This window comes from Alligator sinensis, unplaced genomic scaffold (assembly GCF_000455745.1).
Source record: "Alligator sinensis unplaced genomic scaffold, ASM45574v1 scaffold1546_1, whole genome shotgun sequence".
Taxonomy (NCBI): domain Eukaryota; kingdom Metazoa; phylum Chordata; order Crocodylia; family Alligatoridae; genus Alligator; species Alligator sinensis.
In genome coordinates, this window is record NW_005842689.1 from 564,958 (window position 1) to 579,589 (window position 14,632).

At 41.1% G+C, this 14,632-nt stretch overlaps 1 protein-coding gene across 5 annotated transcripts in view; it reads right to left on the reverse strand.

The window, feature by feature from the left end:
- The window catches only part of PURG (purine rich element binding protein G), a 63,916-nt gene that overhangs the window by 35,956 nt on the left and 13,328 nt on the right, over positions 1–14,632 (reverse strand). For 2 of the 5 annotated variants that reach the window (XR_003096322.1, XM_025215942.1), the window contains one exon: positions 20–3,711. The exons of the other annotated variants lie outside the window; for them this stretch is intronic. Coding sequence is in view for 1 of the 2 variants with exons in the window: in XM_025215942.1 (XP_025071727.1) it covers positions 3,688–3,711 (24 nt within the window). In the remaining variant the exon portion in view is untranslated. Of the gene's footprint in view, positions 1–19; positions 3,712–14,632 lie in introns of those variants that run through there. 5 annotated transcript variants of the gene reach the window in all.

Sequence of the window (14,632 nt, forward strand, 5' to 3'; positions counted from 1 at the left end):
TCCTGCATCTGTGCAGAGGGTTGGATTAGATGACTGGTGACAGCCCCTTCCAGCCCTATGATTCCATGTATGTAACATTAGGCCCGTGGTGCTCCACCTTTTTGGCTGGCAGGCTGGATGGGCAAATACTTATCCACAAAAAGTATGTGGATGTCCACATGCTAAACAACAGAGCCACTTGATATATTAATTTGTCGTGATTATTTGCCTCATCTGCTCTCTACTTTCCAGGACTTCTAACATTTCAATCTCCTCAACTGCTTCAGACAGCTGCTATTTACAATGAGTCACCTGCCGTGGAAACATTTTCTTTCTATTTCCCATCCCATGACACCTGCCTGAGCCTCAGAAGAGGAACATGCTGCCTCTATTTGAATATTGTTTTAATGTAAGTGATTTTGGAGCTATGTGAGGCTACAGACAACTCTTACACATCTCACTGGGAAGCTATCATCTCATATTTCTGTTATTACAAGGTACTCATTATATAAACTTACAGGCCGTAGATTTTTAAGTCATGACTGTTTCTATGAGGAAGGTGCATCTAAAATGTAACTTTAAAAATTTAACGGGACTTCCATAGCCCTAGAACAAGTGATTCTTAACCTGCAGCATCCTGGGATGCCTTGAAATCCTTTCAAGGGTGCAAGAGTACCATGCAATTTTCGGTGAGCAAATATGATTCACAAGATATTCAGAGATTTCAAATAGGAATTCATAGTGTTAAAAATATTTTGAAATGTTGTGGTTTTTCTGAGTTCTTTGGAATAGAAACACTGCTATATGATTATTTAGGCATCAAAAAACAAGTGAAACTAGGAGTTAGCATTTTCTGAAGGATGCCTCAAATCTAAAAAGGTTGAGAATCACTGCCCTAGAAACTTACACAAGTGGTTATTAACTAATCTGGTATTAGCAGTGTGAAGGATACAACACTAGTCCCAGTATAGCTGCTATACATTCTAAAACCCTCCTAAAATAATGCGTGTTATTGTATATGTGGTGGCATGTGGTACAAGTTTTATTGGTGCGCATATGGGATAGATTGCACTAATTCAATTCATTCAGAAGATAATCTCTAGGCCATACTGATAAAAGCTTTGTACCATATCACACCTCATGAATCTATCCTCTTTCACGTATATACTTACCTACACACTTGATTTACCAAATACTCAAAGATTAGAACATTCATAAAAAATGTAATGGCATTTCATTGTTAGAAACCATTTGAAAAGAACCACTAATTGGGCTACATTTGCAGACTTTAACTAAAACAATGTGGGTTGCATTTTCCTGACAACCCTGAAAGCAATATTACAAAAAAGTTCTGGAATATGTTTAAATGCATTTTCACAATAAGCACTAAAAAGGCACTCGCAATTTACAGTTTTACTTTCTTATATAACATTTTTACTAACACTGTTTTTAGCTTTCAATTTTTAAGAATCAAACACTGTTTACACTGAATGTTCAGGAGTATCAGAACTTAAATATCAAAACTGTTTTTACAGTTTACTTTTGTATTCTTTTAACTAGACTTTAATAATTCGCAAATACCTATAATTAAAGTTAAAAAGTGAAATTAATAATGTGTTAATCAGAAAGCTTCCCTTCACTGTCATACAGACAAGTCTTGATGCATTACATCCATTGTTGACTTACAATGATGAAAGAACACACAGGCCGCATTCAGATGAGCGAGGCCATACGGTATGTGGCACCACAAACATGTCTGCAGCACCACATACTGCACATTTAGATGTTCTCTGCTGCAAGGGAGCGCTGCAAGGGATATCCAGGGGTCAAAAAAACCTGCAGAAAAAAAGTGGAGCAGCAAACGCACAGGCAGGGTGCACTGCTCAAAAGCAAAGCTGGGCTGCCCAGAGCTGTGCTGTAGTTGCTGGCCAGGCTCTCCAAGGCAGAATCTCTTCTGCTGCAGCCCCGGGAGGCCCCCAGGACCCAGGTAAGGCTGCTGGGGCCAGCCCAGTGCTGGTCCCAGCCTCCCCTACCCCACCCAGGGTAACTTGCCACGTGCCAAAGCACGCATGGCACAGGCGTTCCCTGGCGACAAGTAACGGTGGCACAAGGTGCGCTACTGTTACTTCTCCCCAGGGAACCAAACTTCCATGCTTGATTGGACGTGCCCATAAAGGGCAAGACTAGGTCAAATTTGTGCTTTCTACCTGTTTTGCTCTCTGTCATTATGTGAACTTTTTACACATATAAATGGTTCAAAAAAAGCACATTTTACCCAAGAATACTTTATCAGCAAGTTTAGAATGTGGTTTGAAGCCATAATGGTCCAGGAAATATGCAAGAAGCAAGACATTTTAGTGATATCTTTTGTTAGACCAACCGCATAGTTGGGAGCTATGTTAGACACGCTTTCAGGCACAAAGACTACTCAGTTTTTGTGACCAGAAGTTGAAGGCACTTGCACTTCACAAATAAATGCTATTTTCCAGTGCTATATAAAGTGATTCCTCTATGAAATATACTGTAGAATATCAGAAGAAATTTGAGATCTTTCTTTACCAAAAAGCATAAGGCCATTAGGGAACCTTTTTTTTTTTTTTTTTTTTAAGATTACATGCAGTTTACTGCAAAGATAATAAGTCTGGTGTAGCATAAAACCAATTTCAGGTAATGGTTTCCTCCATCCTCTGTGGTCTTACCAATTTTCTGCTCAATTGTTAAAAAATGTAAATATTCTTAAAAAAAGCTATGTTACTAATTAATGAGACAACTGTTATATAGATAGTATAGCAATTGCATTTTGACCCAATTCCAAAAGAATTCCCAATGGTATCATTAAGAATACTGTAAGCTGTGAGTTTGCAGGGTCAATCCCTCAGTTCATCTTCAGAAAAATAATGCTTTCTGGTCTTGGATGGACTGTATTCTTATGCATACCTTATGTCCTGGAACTGCTAAACTGTTTCATCTTTGAAAGTGTAGAATTTTATTGCTGTTCTAAAATAACTGTGCACAACTAAAATAAAAAAGATCTACTTTTCATTCATTGTTCTTGTGTACTGACTCCCTTGGCGATAGAAAAGCAGGGCACAGAGTTGGAACAGACCTCCAAAGTCTTTAAGTTCAGGCCCCTGCTCTTGTTTGTAAAGTGTTTTATTAATGTTTATAATATGCATGTGTCCCAGTAAGTGTGATTGATAAGGGGAGTGTGGAGATTGCTCTACCTACTACAAAATACTACAGCTTTTGGGATGAAATTCAACAGTTTTTTAACTAAATGTAACAGTACTAGCTTGAATTTCAGGGTGGAAAGAGGAAAAGAATTGTATACAACTGAAAATGCTGCGGGAAATTAGTTTGGTAGAATATAATTAACCAAATCAAAATTTAGCCAGGAACCAGGAATTAATTTTTATATCGCTAAAAGCAATGGTATCTGACCACAGTAAATGGTCCAGATCTGTTTCAAGAAACAGCACTTACAGAAACAGCTCTCCAATACAATGTTTGCAATGGCTGTCACTAATGATTCAATCACAAGTCAAGTACTAACTCAGAGAGATGAGTGACAACTCTAATCACCACTTCTTGCAACAATTGATAGTCTTTGAAAATTTCCCACCAAAGGACTAATATTTTTCAAACTGTTCTTGTCTTGGCAGGTCTGTCAGGAAGGATGATGGTGTGCTGAAGACAGCATTGCCGGAATTACACTGTGTCTTGGATTCTCACCTGTAAAATGAGACAATTGTTCTTTTTCCTCAATGTTATGTTTTGCTGATTATAAACTCTTTAACATCAATCTGGAGAGAACATCTGGCACTGAGTGCAGCTCAACACAAAGCAGCTTTGATCCAGAGGATGGAAGCAAAGCAAGAAAGCACCAGCTTGCTATAAACTGGGACTCAATTCAAACAACACAGGGATCTATGAAACTTGTAACAAGCTGTGTCATGCTCTAATCAGGTTTGTAAGCCAAAAGTGGATTCATCAGGCATCTTTAAGATAGGAATTCTTTTTTACTACAGTAAAATCTCTGTTATCTGGTACTTCACCTACTGGAATATCTTATTAACCAGAATTTCGGCACTGTGCTGCACTGCACAGCAAGCAACAGGACGCACGTGGCACTGCACCGTGCCAGTTTGCCTCCTGCTGTGCAGGGGGAGGGGGTGGAAAGCTTGCATGCAGCAGCCGCCACCACTGCCACACACCTCCCTGCGCTGCTGCCACTTTCTGTGCAGCCACCATCCCCACTCCACATCCGGCCAAAAACCCTGTGGCTCAGGTCAGCAGCACTTTCGGCGTATCGGCACCCCCCATTCCCCAGTCATGCCAGATAACAGAGATTTTAGTGTATATGTATATATAGCACCTAACACAAAGGAGCCTGATCTCGATTAGTGTTATACTAACAAGCAACAGCACAAAACAGTATGAACATGGGGCAGATTGCCTGGCATATCAGTTTTCAATGTATTGGTTCCTTTCAGACTTCTAATGACCAGCTGCCATTATCAACCAAATACTTCAAAGCAGAAAACTGCAAAGGAGCAAGGAAGAGGCAGGCAGGTGATTTTAATTGCTGCAATAAAAGTGATGAGACTGCTAAAAGAATATTGTTTCCAGTTCTGATGTCCACATTTTAAACAGGATATTGAAAAATTGGAGAGGGTGCAGAAAGAATCACAAAATTATTTGAAGACAACAGTAAATGCTTTAGAGGGAGACTGGTCTTTCACTCAATCAAGAAAATCACAAGGCATCTTCACCATAGCACATAAACATCTTTACAGGTAGAAAAATACTTAATAATAAAGGTTTTAAATGTTGTAAAAAAAGTCAAATGAACTACCAACAGCTAGAAGATCTAGATTTTAAAAAAGTGTCATATTTCTAAATTGATTTTTTTCTAAAGCAGTCAGATGTTTAACCACTGGGACAAAATACCAAAGCAAGTGGCAGATTCTTCCTCCTTGATGTCTTTGGATTACAACTAGATGGTCAAACAAGTTAGGCTGTTGCTAGGGTTACCACATATCAGGGTTTCCCCGGACATGTGCTCTTTTTGGGTCCTCTGATCTCTGTCTGGGTGTTTTTTAAATCTGAACAAACATTTGAGATTTCACTCTGCTCCACTATTGGGAGAAGGGGGAGGGTGACTGGAGGCAGGGGGTGCCACGTGTGTGTGTGGCTGGCATGCAGCCAGGCAGGGGCGGCACAGCCAGCAGACATTGCCCAGAGGGGACATGGCCAGGCTGCCTGGCATGGTGCAGGAGCCCCATCCTAGAGTGGGGGTGCCACAGGCATCCCCATGTCCTCTCTCCAGCCCACGCAGGGGCCAGACTCCCTCCACCGTTGCCTGTACAAGTCAGAGCTGCTGTGCTCTGGCCCAGTTGGAACAGGAGCAGCTGAGGGCCCCCTCTGGCAGGGTTGGGCTGCAGTTTGGGAGTGAGGGGCACCGGGCTGTGGTTGAGTGTGGGGCACTAGTAGCGTCAGGGGACTGTGGGTTGGGAGTGAGGGGCACCAGCAAGGATGGGGGGGCTGCAGGTCAGGAGCAACGAACACCAGCATGGCCTACGGGGGCTGTGGGTTGGGTTGGGAGTGAGGGGCAGCAGCAGGGGCAAGGGGCTTCAGGTTGGGAGGGAGGTGCCTCCCCCCAACAGGTGCCCTCTTTTTTGGAACTGGAAATATGGTAACCCTAATGGTAACCCTAGCTTTTGCCAAATACGTTGTCAGGCTCAACAAAGAGGTTCTTTGGTTAAATTTTAGGTTAAATTAAATTATCTGGCTTGTTTTAAACAGGTCTAACTAAATAATCTAATGGTTTTGTCAGTCTTGAAATCTTTGTTAAAACTAAAGGCAGCTCAGCCAACATGTTGTGCATCTTAACACCAAAGTGCTGAACAAACATTAACTAAAACTTTGATCACCAAAATGAAATTTTACTGATATTTTAGCAGTTTATCTCCTTTTTGAAAAATAGGAGACCATACTGCCTGAACAGAGAACAGTGGCAGATGAAGAACTTGTGGAAAAGACTGCAGATAATTTCCTCTGGGAACGCTTAGAAATCATTATTGGCACTTCCTTGCATTCAACTATGATTGTCTTCCACGATTGCTTGATCTCCGGGTCCCAAGATGGCTGATGAGGTTGATCCGGGATTGAAAAAAAAACTTGTAACTCAGGTACAGGTTTCTGTGTGGGGTGACTGGCTCTGGATTCTTGATTTGGTCTGTGATGCACTGTTTCTGCATCTCCTGTTGTCATTATAAGGTTTCAAAATACTGAGATCCTTGCAGCAGACTCTTCTTTCATTTGGCATGGTCCTGGGCGATAGTCTCCCACAAGTTGATGTTCTTTTTTTCAAGTCAGCCTTGAGGATGTCTTTGAAACACTTTTTCTGCCCTCCTTTTGAGCGTACACTTCGAATGAGATGGGAGAATAAAACTTGCTTTGGGAGTCTGGAGTCAGAAATCTGGTTGGTGTGGCCAGCCCAGTGAAGTTGTTGTCAATGATCATTGCCTCAATGCTTGTGGTGTTTGCTTGCAAGAGGACACTAATGTTGGTGCGTCTGACTTCCCACTGGATTCAAAGGATCTTCTGCGGGCAGCATTAATGGTATTTGTCCAGCAACTTGAGGTGTCCCCTGTACATTGTTCATGTTTCAGCCCCATATAATAAGGTGGGATCATGACTGCTTGATAAACCATGAGCTTGGTTTTGGATCTGATGTCATGATTTTTGAATACCCATTTCCTCAAGCACCTAAAGGCTGCACTTTCACTTTTAAGGCAATGTTGGATTTCTTTGTCAATGTCAGTCTTCTGAGAGAGGTCTTTTGAGGTACAGGAAATACTCATTGTAAATCAGAATTTCCAGAGCTGGGGACTGCTCATTAAGAACTTGTTGATGGAGGACCTTAGTCTTCTGAATGTTAAACATTAGCCCCATTATCTTGTATGCCTCGGTAAAGATGTTGATAAGTGAGCACATACCACAGCATCATCAGTGCACTGAAGCTTGATGACTGAGGTTGGGGTGGTCTTGGCTTTGGCTCAGACTTGGCTGAGATTAAACAGTTTACCACCCATTCAGTAGTTTAGCTCCACTCCGACTGGAAGCTTGTTGGTGGTCTGATGTACCATTACAGTAAGAAATATTATCGAGAAGAGTGTTGGAGTGATGATGCAGCCTTGCTTAACTCCCATCTTAACCTCAAAGGGATCTGTGATAGATCCATTACTGAGAACCACCACTCACATATTGTAATGGAGCAGGCAAAGAATGGTGGTGAATTCTGGTGGGCATCTAACTTCAGAAGGATCCCTCCACAGTGCTTCTTGGTTGACAGAGTCGAAGGCTTTTGTGAGGTCAAAGAAGGCCACATAGACAGGTTTATGCTGTTCCTGGCATTTTTTCCTCCAGCTGGCAAGCAGTGAAGACTGTGTCAGTTGTGCCTCTCGAACTTGTGGAAAAGACTGAAGGTAATCTCTAGGAATGCTTAGAAACACCTGACACTAGATAAAGCAAAACTTTTACTGAATTAACATCCTTATAAATCTGTTAATATTTTTCTTTTATTGTAACAATTTTGGATCTTGGATTCAAATACAAAATAAAGCCTATTTTGTGCTGTAGGATGTGATTTTCTAGTGTACTGCTTGAGTTTGTGCTGACTACACCTGTAGCTGGTTATTTTGATGACTAATCCTGAATTTCTCTCTTTCTTAATTGATTGAGGCAGTTGGCGCACAGTTCTGAAGTTGGGTATCTACAGTCCACATTTAAATAGCAATCCCTGGTTGATATTCTAATCAGAATCACTGTCCACTTTAGTTTCTTAATATCAATCAAAATGTCACTCCCAGTTTGGGCTCTACTCATTTCTAGACTTTAAAAAAATGTTAAGCCCTCAAGCAAACTTTTGTTGGTAATATCTGTTATTGAACCAACTATATACTTAGGAAAGATATTAAATAAGATTTTAAGCACAATGTGCCCATCTTCAGGTTTGGAAAGAAGCACATACAGCCTAAGGTATATATCAGATAAAACAATGACTTTTGTTTAATTCTATTCCAACATCCTTCCAACTATACAATTGGTTCAAAAAAAGATAGTAACAAATAAACACTGTTTCTTGCATATTTCCTGGACCATCACAACTATAACGACACTATGATCCTACCCAAGTCCTCAGTTAATACAGAACATGTCCTTTCTTGAGGACAAATCTACAATTGAAGTTCGTTGCAGTTTTTGTGCATCTGCATTGCATGATCCACAATAACTGCTGCATAAGTAGTGCTTCCACACTACATTGTTATTCTACGATTAAGCTTCTTCCACCTCATGTCACTTCAGCCACACATCCACCCTAACCAATACAATATTCAGTATTCTGGTCAGAAATCTGTTGCATTATGAGAAGGAAAAAAAATCAATTTTTAACTGTGTGCAAGGTTAAAACCCATTAAAACCTAAAATCAAACTAGTCTGAAACCAAGTTTTATGCGAAGAGCTTCTCTCTCTATCTTGGGGTATAGGATGGCAACAGAAAGGCTATCTTTTACAGGTGAGAAAGAGCAGTATTCTCTTTGTTTTCTGGCACAGAACATCTAGAAAAGGACCTGCATGTGGGTGCTGTTGTAGGAAAGGGTGCATGTCAAATGCAGAGATGTCAGAATTAGAGGACTGCAGAGGACAACTGTTCTGAAACACTCCTTGTCCAGAGAATCATCATATTCTCAAAGGAAGCTGTCAACCTCTTTGTTATCCCCAAAGGTTGTCTCAGAGACATTCCTTCCTTCCATCTAATTGTACACTTTTAGAACCTTTTCCTCCACTCCTATCTTTTTACACCCTCCTTCCCTCTTTGAGAGGTATATAATAATGCTTTGACCATGCCATCTTTTGAGTTCCTTTTCCTCCTACATACAGTGGCCAGACATCACCCCACCTGGTTACCACAACAGTGCCAAGTGCTATGGGGCAAAGAAGAAACAAGCAACTAGTTATTGTCCAAACTGTGGTGTCCATGACAGTAGAGATAAGATGCTGTTTCTTTCTCAGTTTTGGAATTCAAGTCCCATAGGCTCTTGACATTTTTGGGAGCATATAGAGAAGTTAAGATATTTTCAAACTGTTGCTCTGGGTCTATAGGAGGATATTGTAATAACTTGTGGAAAACATAAGTAAATGACAGATGGCCTGTTTATTATCTTAAAAAAAGGGGACAGTAGAGGCAGGTTGTAACCGCCCATGCACCTCTGCAGGTTGTCCTTACTTTGGAGGAGGTTACCCAGCTGTGTGTACCCAAAAAGGGGAAAAGGACACTGTTCAGAACTGCTTACCAGAGCAATGCCTTCAGAGCTAGTAGAGGACTGGAACTAAACAAGCTAAATGGACAGTACAGAGAAAATTGCATTGTCATGCAATCAATCTCTCTGCCAAATTACAGTGCCATCTTTGGCCTAAGTTCTGTTTTGAACACCTCTCTGGATCACATGGAGTGCACTGCAAAAAATAAATAAAATTCTGAAGCAAGCCAAATGGTAAAGCCAATTGCTTCAAGTTTTAAAATCTCTCTCTCAATACCTTGTCCAATATCTCATATACTGGCTAAAAGCTGAAGGACATTGATAAGAGAATGAGCCAGAAAAATAATTCCAGGGCCTTTTCTTTTCAATATCTGCCAATTCAGTAAAAGCGTAATTCCTTCAAACTATCTTCTCACTAAACCCACAAAGGGTCTTGTTGTGGAATAACTGGGCTAGGGCCAGTGCAATAAAAACTGCAGCAAGACAGAAGGGAAAGCATTTAGGAAACTTAAGCAGTGTGTTTTCATACTTAGATAAAAAATGGGGCAGACATTATTCTGAGAACCAGGAAGGGAATGAGGGGAGGGGGAGGTAGAGAGGACAGACTATCATGACAGGGCCCAAAACAAAGTAGTTTGAGTCTCCTCTAGCTGAACTTCATTACAATGCATACAGAAAATAGTTTTGTTCATGGTTTGGGGTTGCATCTGTGATCCAGATGGATCCTCAGACTACTGGCTGTGGGGATCTCAAGGGACCTGGACTGTATCTTTTTTTTTTTTAATTCAGGGACTTGGCAAGATTCTGGATTTCAAGCCCTGCCCTGTCTTGGTTTGAGTCCTGGCTGACACCAGCAGGCATACTGTTGGTGGAATCCACAGAATGCAGTTATGATTAATGGGATCTCTAGTAAATACATGATCAGCTCCTCACCTGTAGCTACAGACACTCCCAGCTTTCCCAGGGATCTCATTATTGTCCACTGCACCCCTGTAGCCCAGGGGTTCCCAACCTTTTTATGCTGTGTATCTGCAAACCACGGACCAGAAGTGACCGCAGACTGTAGGTGACCGGCATACTGCAGGCAAGCAGCCAACTCTTTTTTATACTCAGTATAAAAAAGGGATGGCTGCCGGTCTTCCATAGATCCAGTCCAGGAGCCAATCCTCCTGTGGATGGGCAGCTAACCCTTCACAGCCTGGTACCGGGCCATGGCCTGGGGGTTGGGAACCCCTGCTCTAGCCCAATCAGAGCTCCTTTCCTTTATCGTAGCATTGGCTGGGATGATGTCAGAACTTGCATAGAATAAAACACTTTAACAGTATTACACGTGGTGTGCATCAGTCAAGACCCAGCAAGAGCTGTCAAAAGCAGAGGTTTTCAAGTATTAATTTGCAGGCGCCTAAAAAATTTGGAATGGAGATGCAGATTCCTTTGAATGGTAAGTGGGGGTGTTCACATACTTTTGATTGATCATAGCTATTTTTCATGTACTCTTTAAGCCATATAGTCTGTGGACCCCCAGGGTTCCACGGACCACAGGTCGAAAACCGCTGGAGTAAAGCACTCTCAGAAGCAGCAGCAACTCAGGTAAAAGACTGGAATGTGATTGTGGCTTCATTGGTTGCAATTCATGCCAACATCAAAACACCTATAGACTTCATTCAATATATTTTGCTTCAAACTTCCAATTAAATCAGATGGTAGCTAGTCACTTTTGATTGTTAAATTAGTTTCAGCATGGGTCTCAAAGAAGGATACATGCAAACTATATGCAATCACATAATGTTTTTCATTGAAAAGACCATCTCCCAAAAGAGAAACTTTAATAAAGCAACTGAAATGTTATAACATTTCTCCCCCAAAGTAATTACAACACTTTGGATTTGCTTAGCACTAGCATTGACCCCAACCATTTCTTATCCAAGCTGAGCATGAGAGAAGTCTCAATATGAAGCTATAGTAGTTCATGAAACTATAATATATCATTTTCACAGTGTGGGGACACAATAAGCTTATAATATATCTCTCTGGCTCTACTGACCTTGCAGGACCTTCTAGATCAATCTTTACTGGAAGACAGTGGCTCGTCACTTTCATAATGTGGATCTAAACAAATGCCAACAAACAATGCCAATGAATTCAGGGATGATGTGCCCCACTTCAATGAGCCAAAAATCTCCTGAGAATGGTTTCAACAGGGGGAAGCTATGCAGGCCATCCTTTCAGCATTTGATAGGAATAGTGTAAATGCTGGTTCTAGATTCTGGGTCATACAATACCACTGTTCTTGACAATAACACCTTCACAATAACACCTATGGAAGCTTTCCATACTTCCCTGCCTGGCCAAAAGGTGTAATCATTCTATAACATCTAAGATAAGATCTCTGCAAGCAAGAATCATAAGTAAAACAGACACACATCTTTTCAGCTGTATAGCTTCTTTCCAACCCTGAAAAAAATGCAGTATTCTAAATAGAGGCTTAATCCCTTTCTGTTAGCTGCAATTCTTAATGAAGTTTTTTTTTCTATCCCACCAGATATGAGTTACACCAAGTTAGATTTCATTAGAATCAGACAAACTGGACAACAGATCAAATTAGATGGGGTGTTGAAGAGGGATGCCAAGTTACATGTCAGAAAGCCATATCTGCTGCATTGCATGCATTTGGGTAATTGTTTTAATGTAGAGAATCAGATCCCCAGAAAATGATGTTAATATTAATCGTGTGGTTCTGGAAGATTCCTGCCATGGTTCTGTGGTTTAGTATTTATGCATTTTTCTTTTATTTCTGGATTAATAACTTTAAAAAACTGAACTGCTCAAAATCAGTACAGCAAAGATTGCAGCAATGCAGGCTTCCCCTGCTACTGCGTTTCCAATGTGCCTCAACTCTGACTTAAATCAAATGAAGCACTTGCCTACTCCTGAGCTTTTGCAGCAATTACTTCTGTTACATGGTTATTCTAAAACTGGAATTGCATATGAAAATATTTGGTTGAATGCTGCTGTAGCTTCACGTCTGAACATCCCCCAGTAAAGCTGGCTACAGTCCCTTACTAACAACGCTGTTTACCAAGGCACACTTGTTTTCAGTCTGTCTGCTCAGAATTATTATACATTACTGCATTACAAATATATGCAGTCGTAAGTAATCTACGACAATAACCAATTACAGGCTGAAATAACATGTGAAAAAGACAATAGGCTTGCTTCATTATATAATATTATAAGGTGTATTTGCCAATTGGTCCTTGAGTAAACTGCTATAATGTAATCTAGTTCCTAGATATAAAAAAATTAGCACGCTCTGGTCTAAAAGATCACACACAATTTGTATGAATTAAGAACTGTGGGTAAATCCTACAATACTGTTATCTTCACTTAAAACTGTTTGCTAGTTAAGCATTACAGCCTACAATATCTTGAACTGTTTTGGGATGCCTTATTAACTCTATTAAGGGGGACAGAGACTGGCTGCCATTAGTGCTGATGGAAGGTAGCCTCACAGGTGGGTATGAAGTGTGGCTTTCAACTAGAAACAGGCTTGATCCTCTATGTACTAACCAGTGCAGTAAAAAGAAATATCTTTCTGTGGTTAAGGAATGCTGGAACAGAGTAAGAATGAATGACCAAATCCTTAGCTGAACTTGATCTTGTGAGGAATATTAAAACTAACAGAGGTGTGTCCACTATATGCTGAAGGAAGAATGAAGTTCAGAGATAACTTAAGCATGACACCAAAACTCAACAACTATTTTGCCTTAGTTTTTAACCAGGATGAAGTGGTAATTGAGAATTTTGGTGGCATACCACATGGCAAGGACAACATGAATATAAAAATGACCATGCCAGAGGTGGCAGAAAAATTTGGACTCTTCCTGCTAAAAACATGGGGGACCTGGATAATTTTCATCTGAAATAATGAGTGAATTCACACACGAAATAGCAACTGCTCCAGCATAGATCTTCATGGAATCTGTCCCTTATGGAATAGCACTCTATGACTAGAAAAAATAGCAAATGTAGTGCCCATGTGAAAAAAAAAGAATGCAGGGAGAAGGACTGATCCAGGCCTGCACAGATTGGATTTTTTTGTCATCCTCAGTAGCACAGGGTATGACCCTATTTCCAAGACCTCCTGTACATATATTAACTGCTTCCATGTCATTGTAGCGGAAGGAGATTGCCAGTGCCTTCACCTTCCCTACCTTTATCTGCACTGCATTGTAAGGTGCTCTGGGTATTCTGGATTTTGTTTCTTATAGCTATGGGTAAGGCCTCTAAAATGTGAATTCCCTTCGTTATGGCCCCAGATTCCTTTGCCCAACTGGATGTCCCAAGATCAGAGATGTTCTGTAGGTTACTAAAACCATCTATGGGGAAACATTAATTAAAATAATGACATTCACACAAATATTTCTGTGGCTAAGCTAGGTTTTAGAAAAAAAGGGGAAGCCTATATCTAAAAAAAGGTCTTCTCAAGAAAGTTTGCATTTTCCCTATATATTTCTTTGCCATTATTTATAAACTATTTTTACTCTACCTTTCCAGTATTTTTACTCTACCTTTCCAGTCCCGGAGGACTGGAAAAGGGCCAATGTGGTCCCCATTTTCCAGAAGGGGAGGAAGGAGGACCCAGGCAACTATAGGCCAGTCAGTCTCACCTCCATCCAAGGCAAAGTCTTCGAAAAAATTATCAAGGCTCACATTTGTGAGAGCTCGGCAGGACAAACTATGCTGAGGGGAAACCAGCACGGGTTCGTAGCAGGTAGATCATGCCTGACTAATCTAGTCTCTTTTTATGACCAGGTTACAAAACGCCTGGTTGCAGGAGTAGGGGTTGATGTTGTATACTTAGACTTCAGGAAGGCCTTCGATATGGTATCCCACACCATACTGGTAAACAAGTTAAGAGGCTGTGACTTGGATGACTACACAGTCCGGTGGGTGGCAAACTGGCTAGAGGGTCGCACCCAGAGAGTTGTAGTGGATGGGTTGGTATCAACCTGGAAGGGTGTGGGCAGTGGGGTCCCGCAGGGCTCGGTCCTTGGACCGATACTCTTTAATGTCTTCATCAGCGACTTGGACGAGGGAGTGAAGTGTACTCTGTCCAAGTTTGCAGATGACACAAAACTGTGGGGAGAAGTGGACACACTGGAGGGCAGGGAACAACTACAAGCAGACCTGGACAGGTTGGACATATGGGCAGAAAACAATAGAATGCAATTCAACAAGAAGAAATGCAAAGTGCTGCACCTAGGGAGGAAAAATGTCCAGCATATCTACTACCTAGGAAATGACCTGCTTGGTGGCACGGAAGC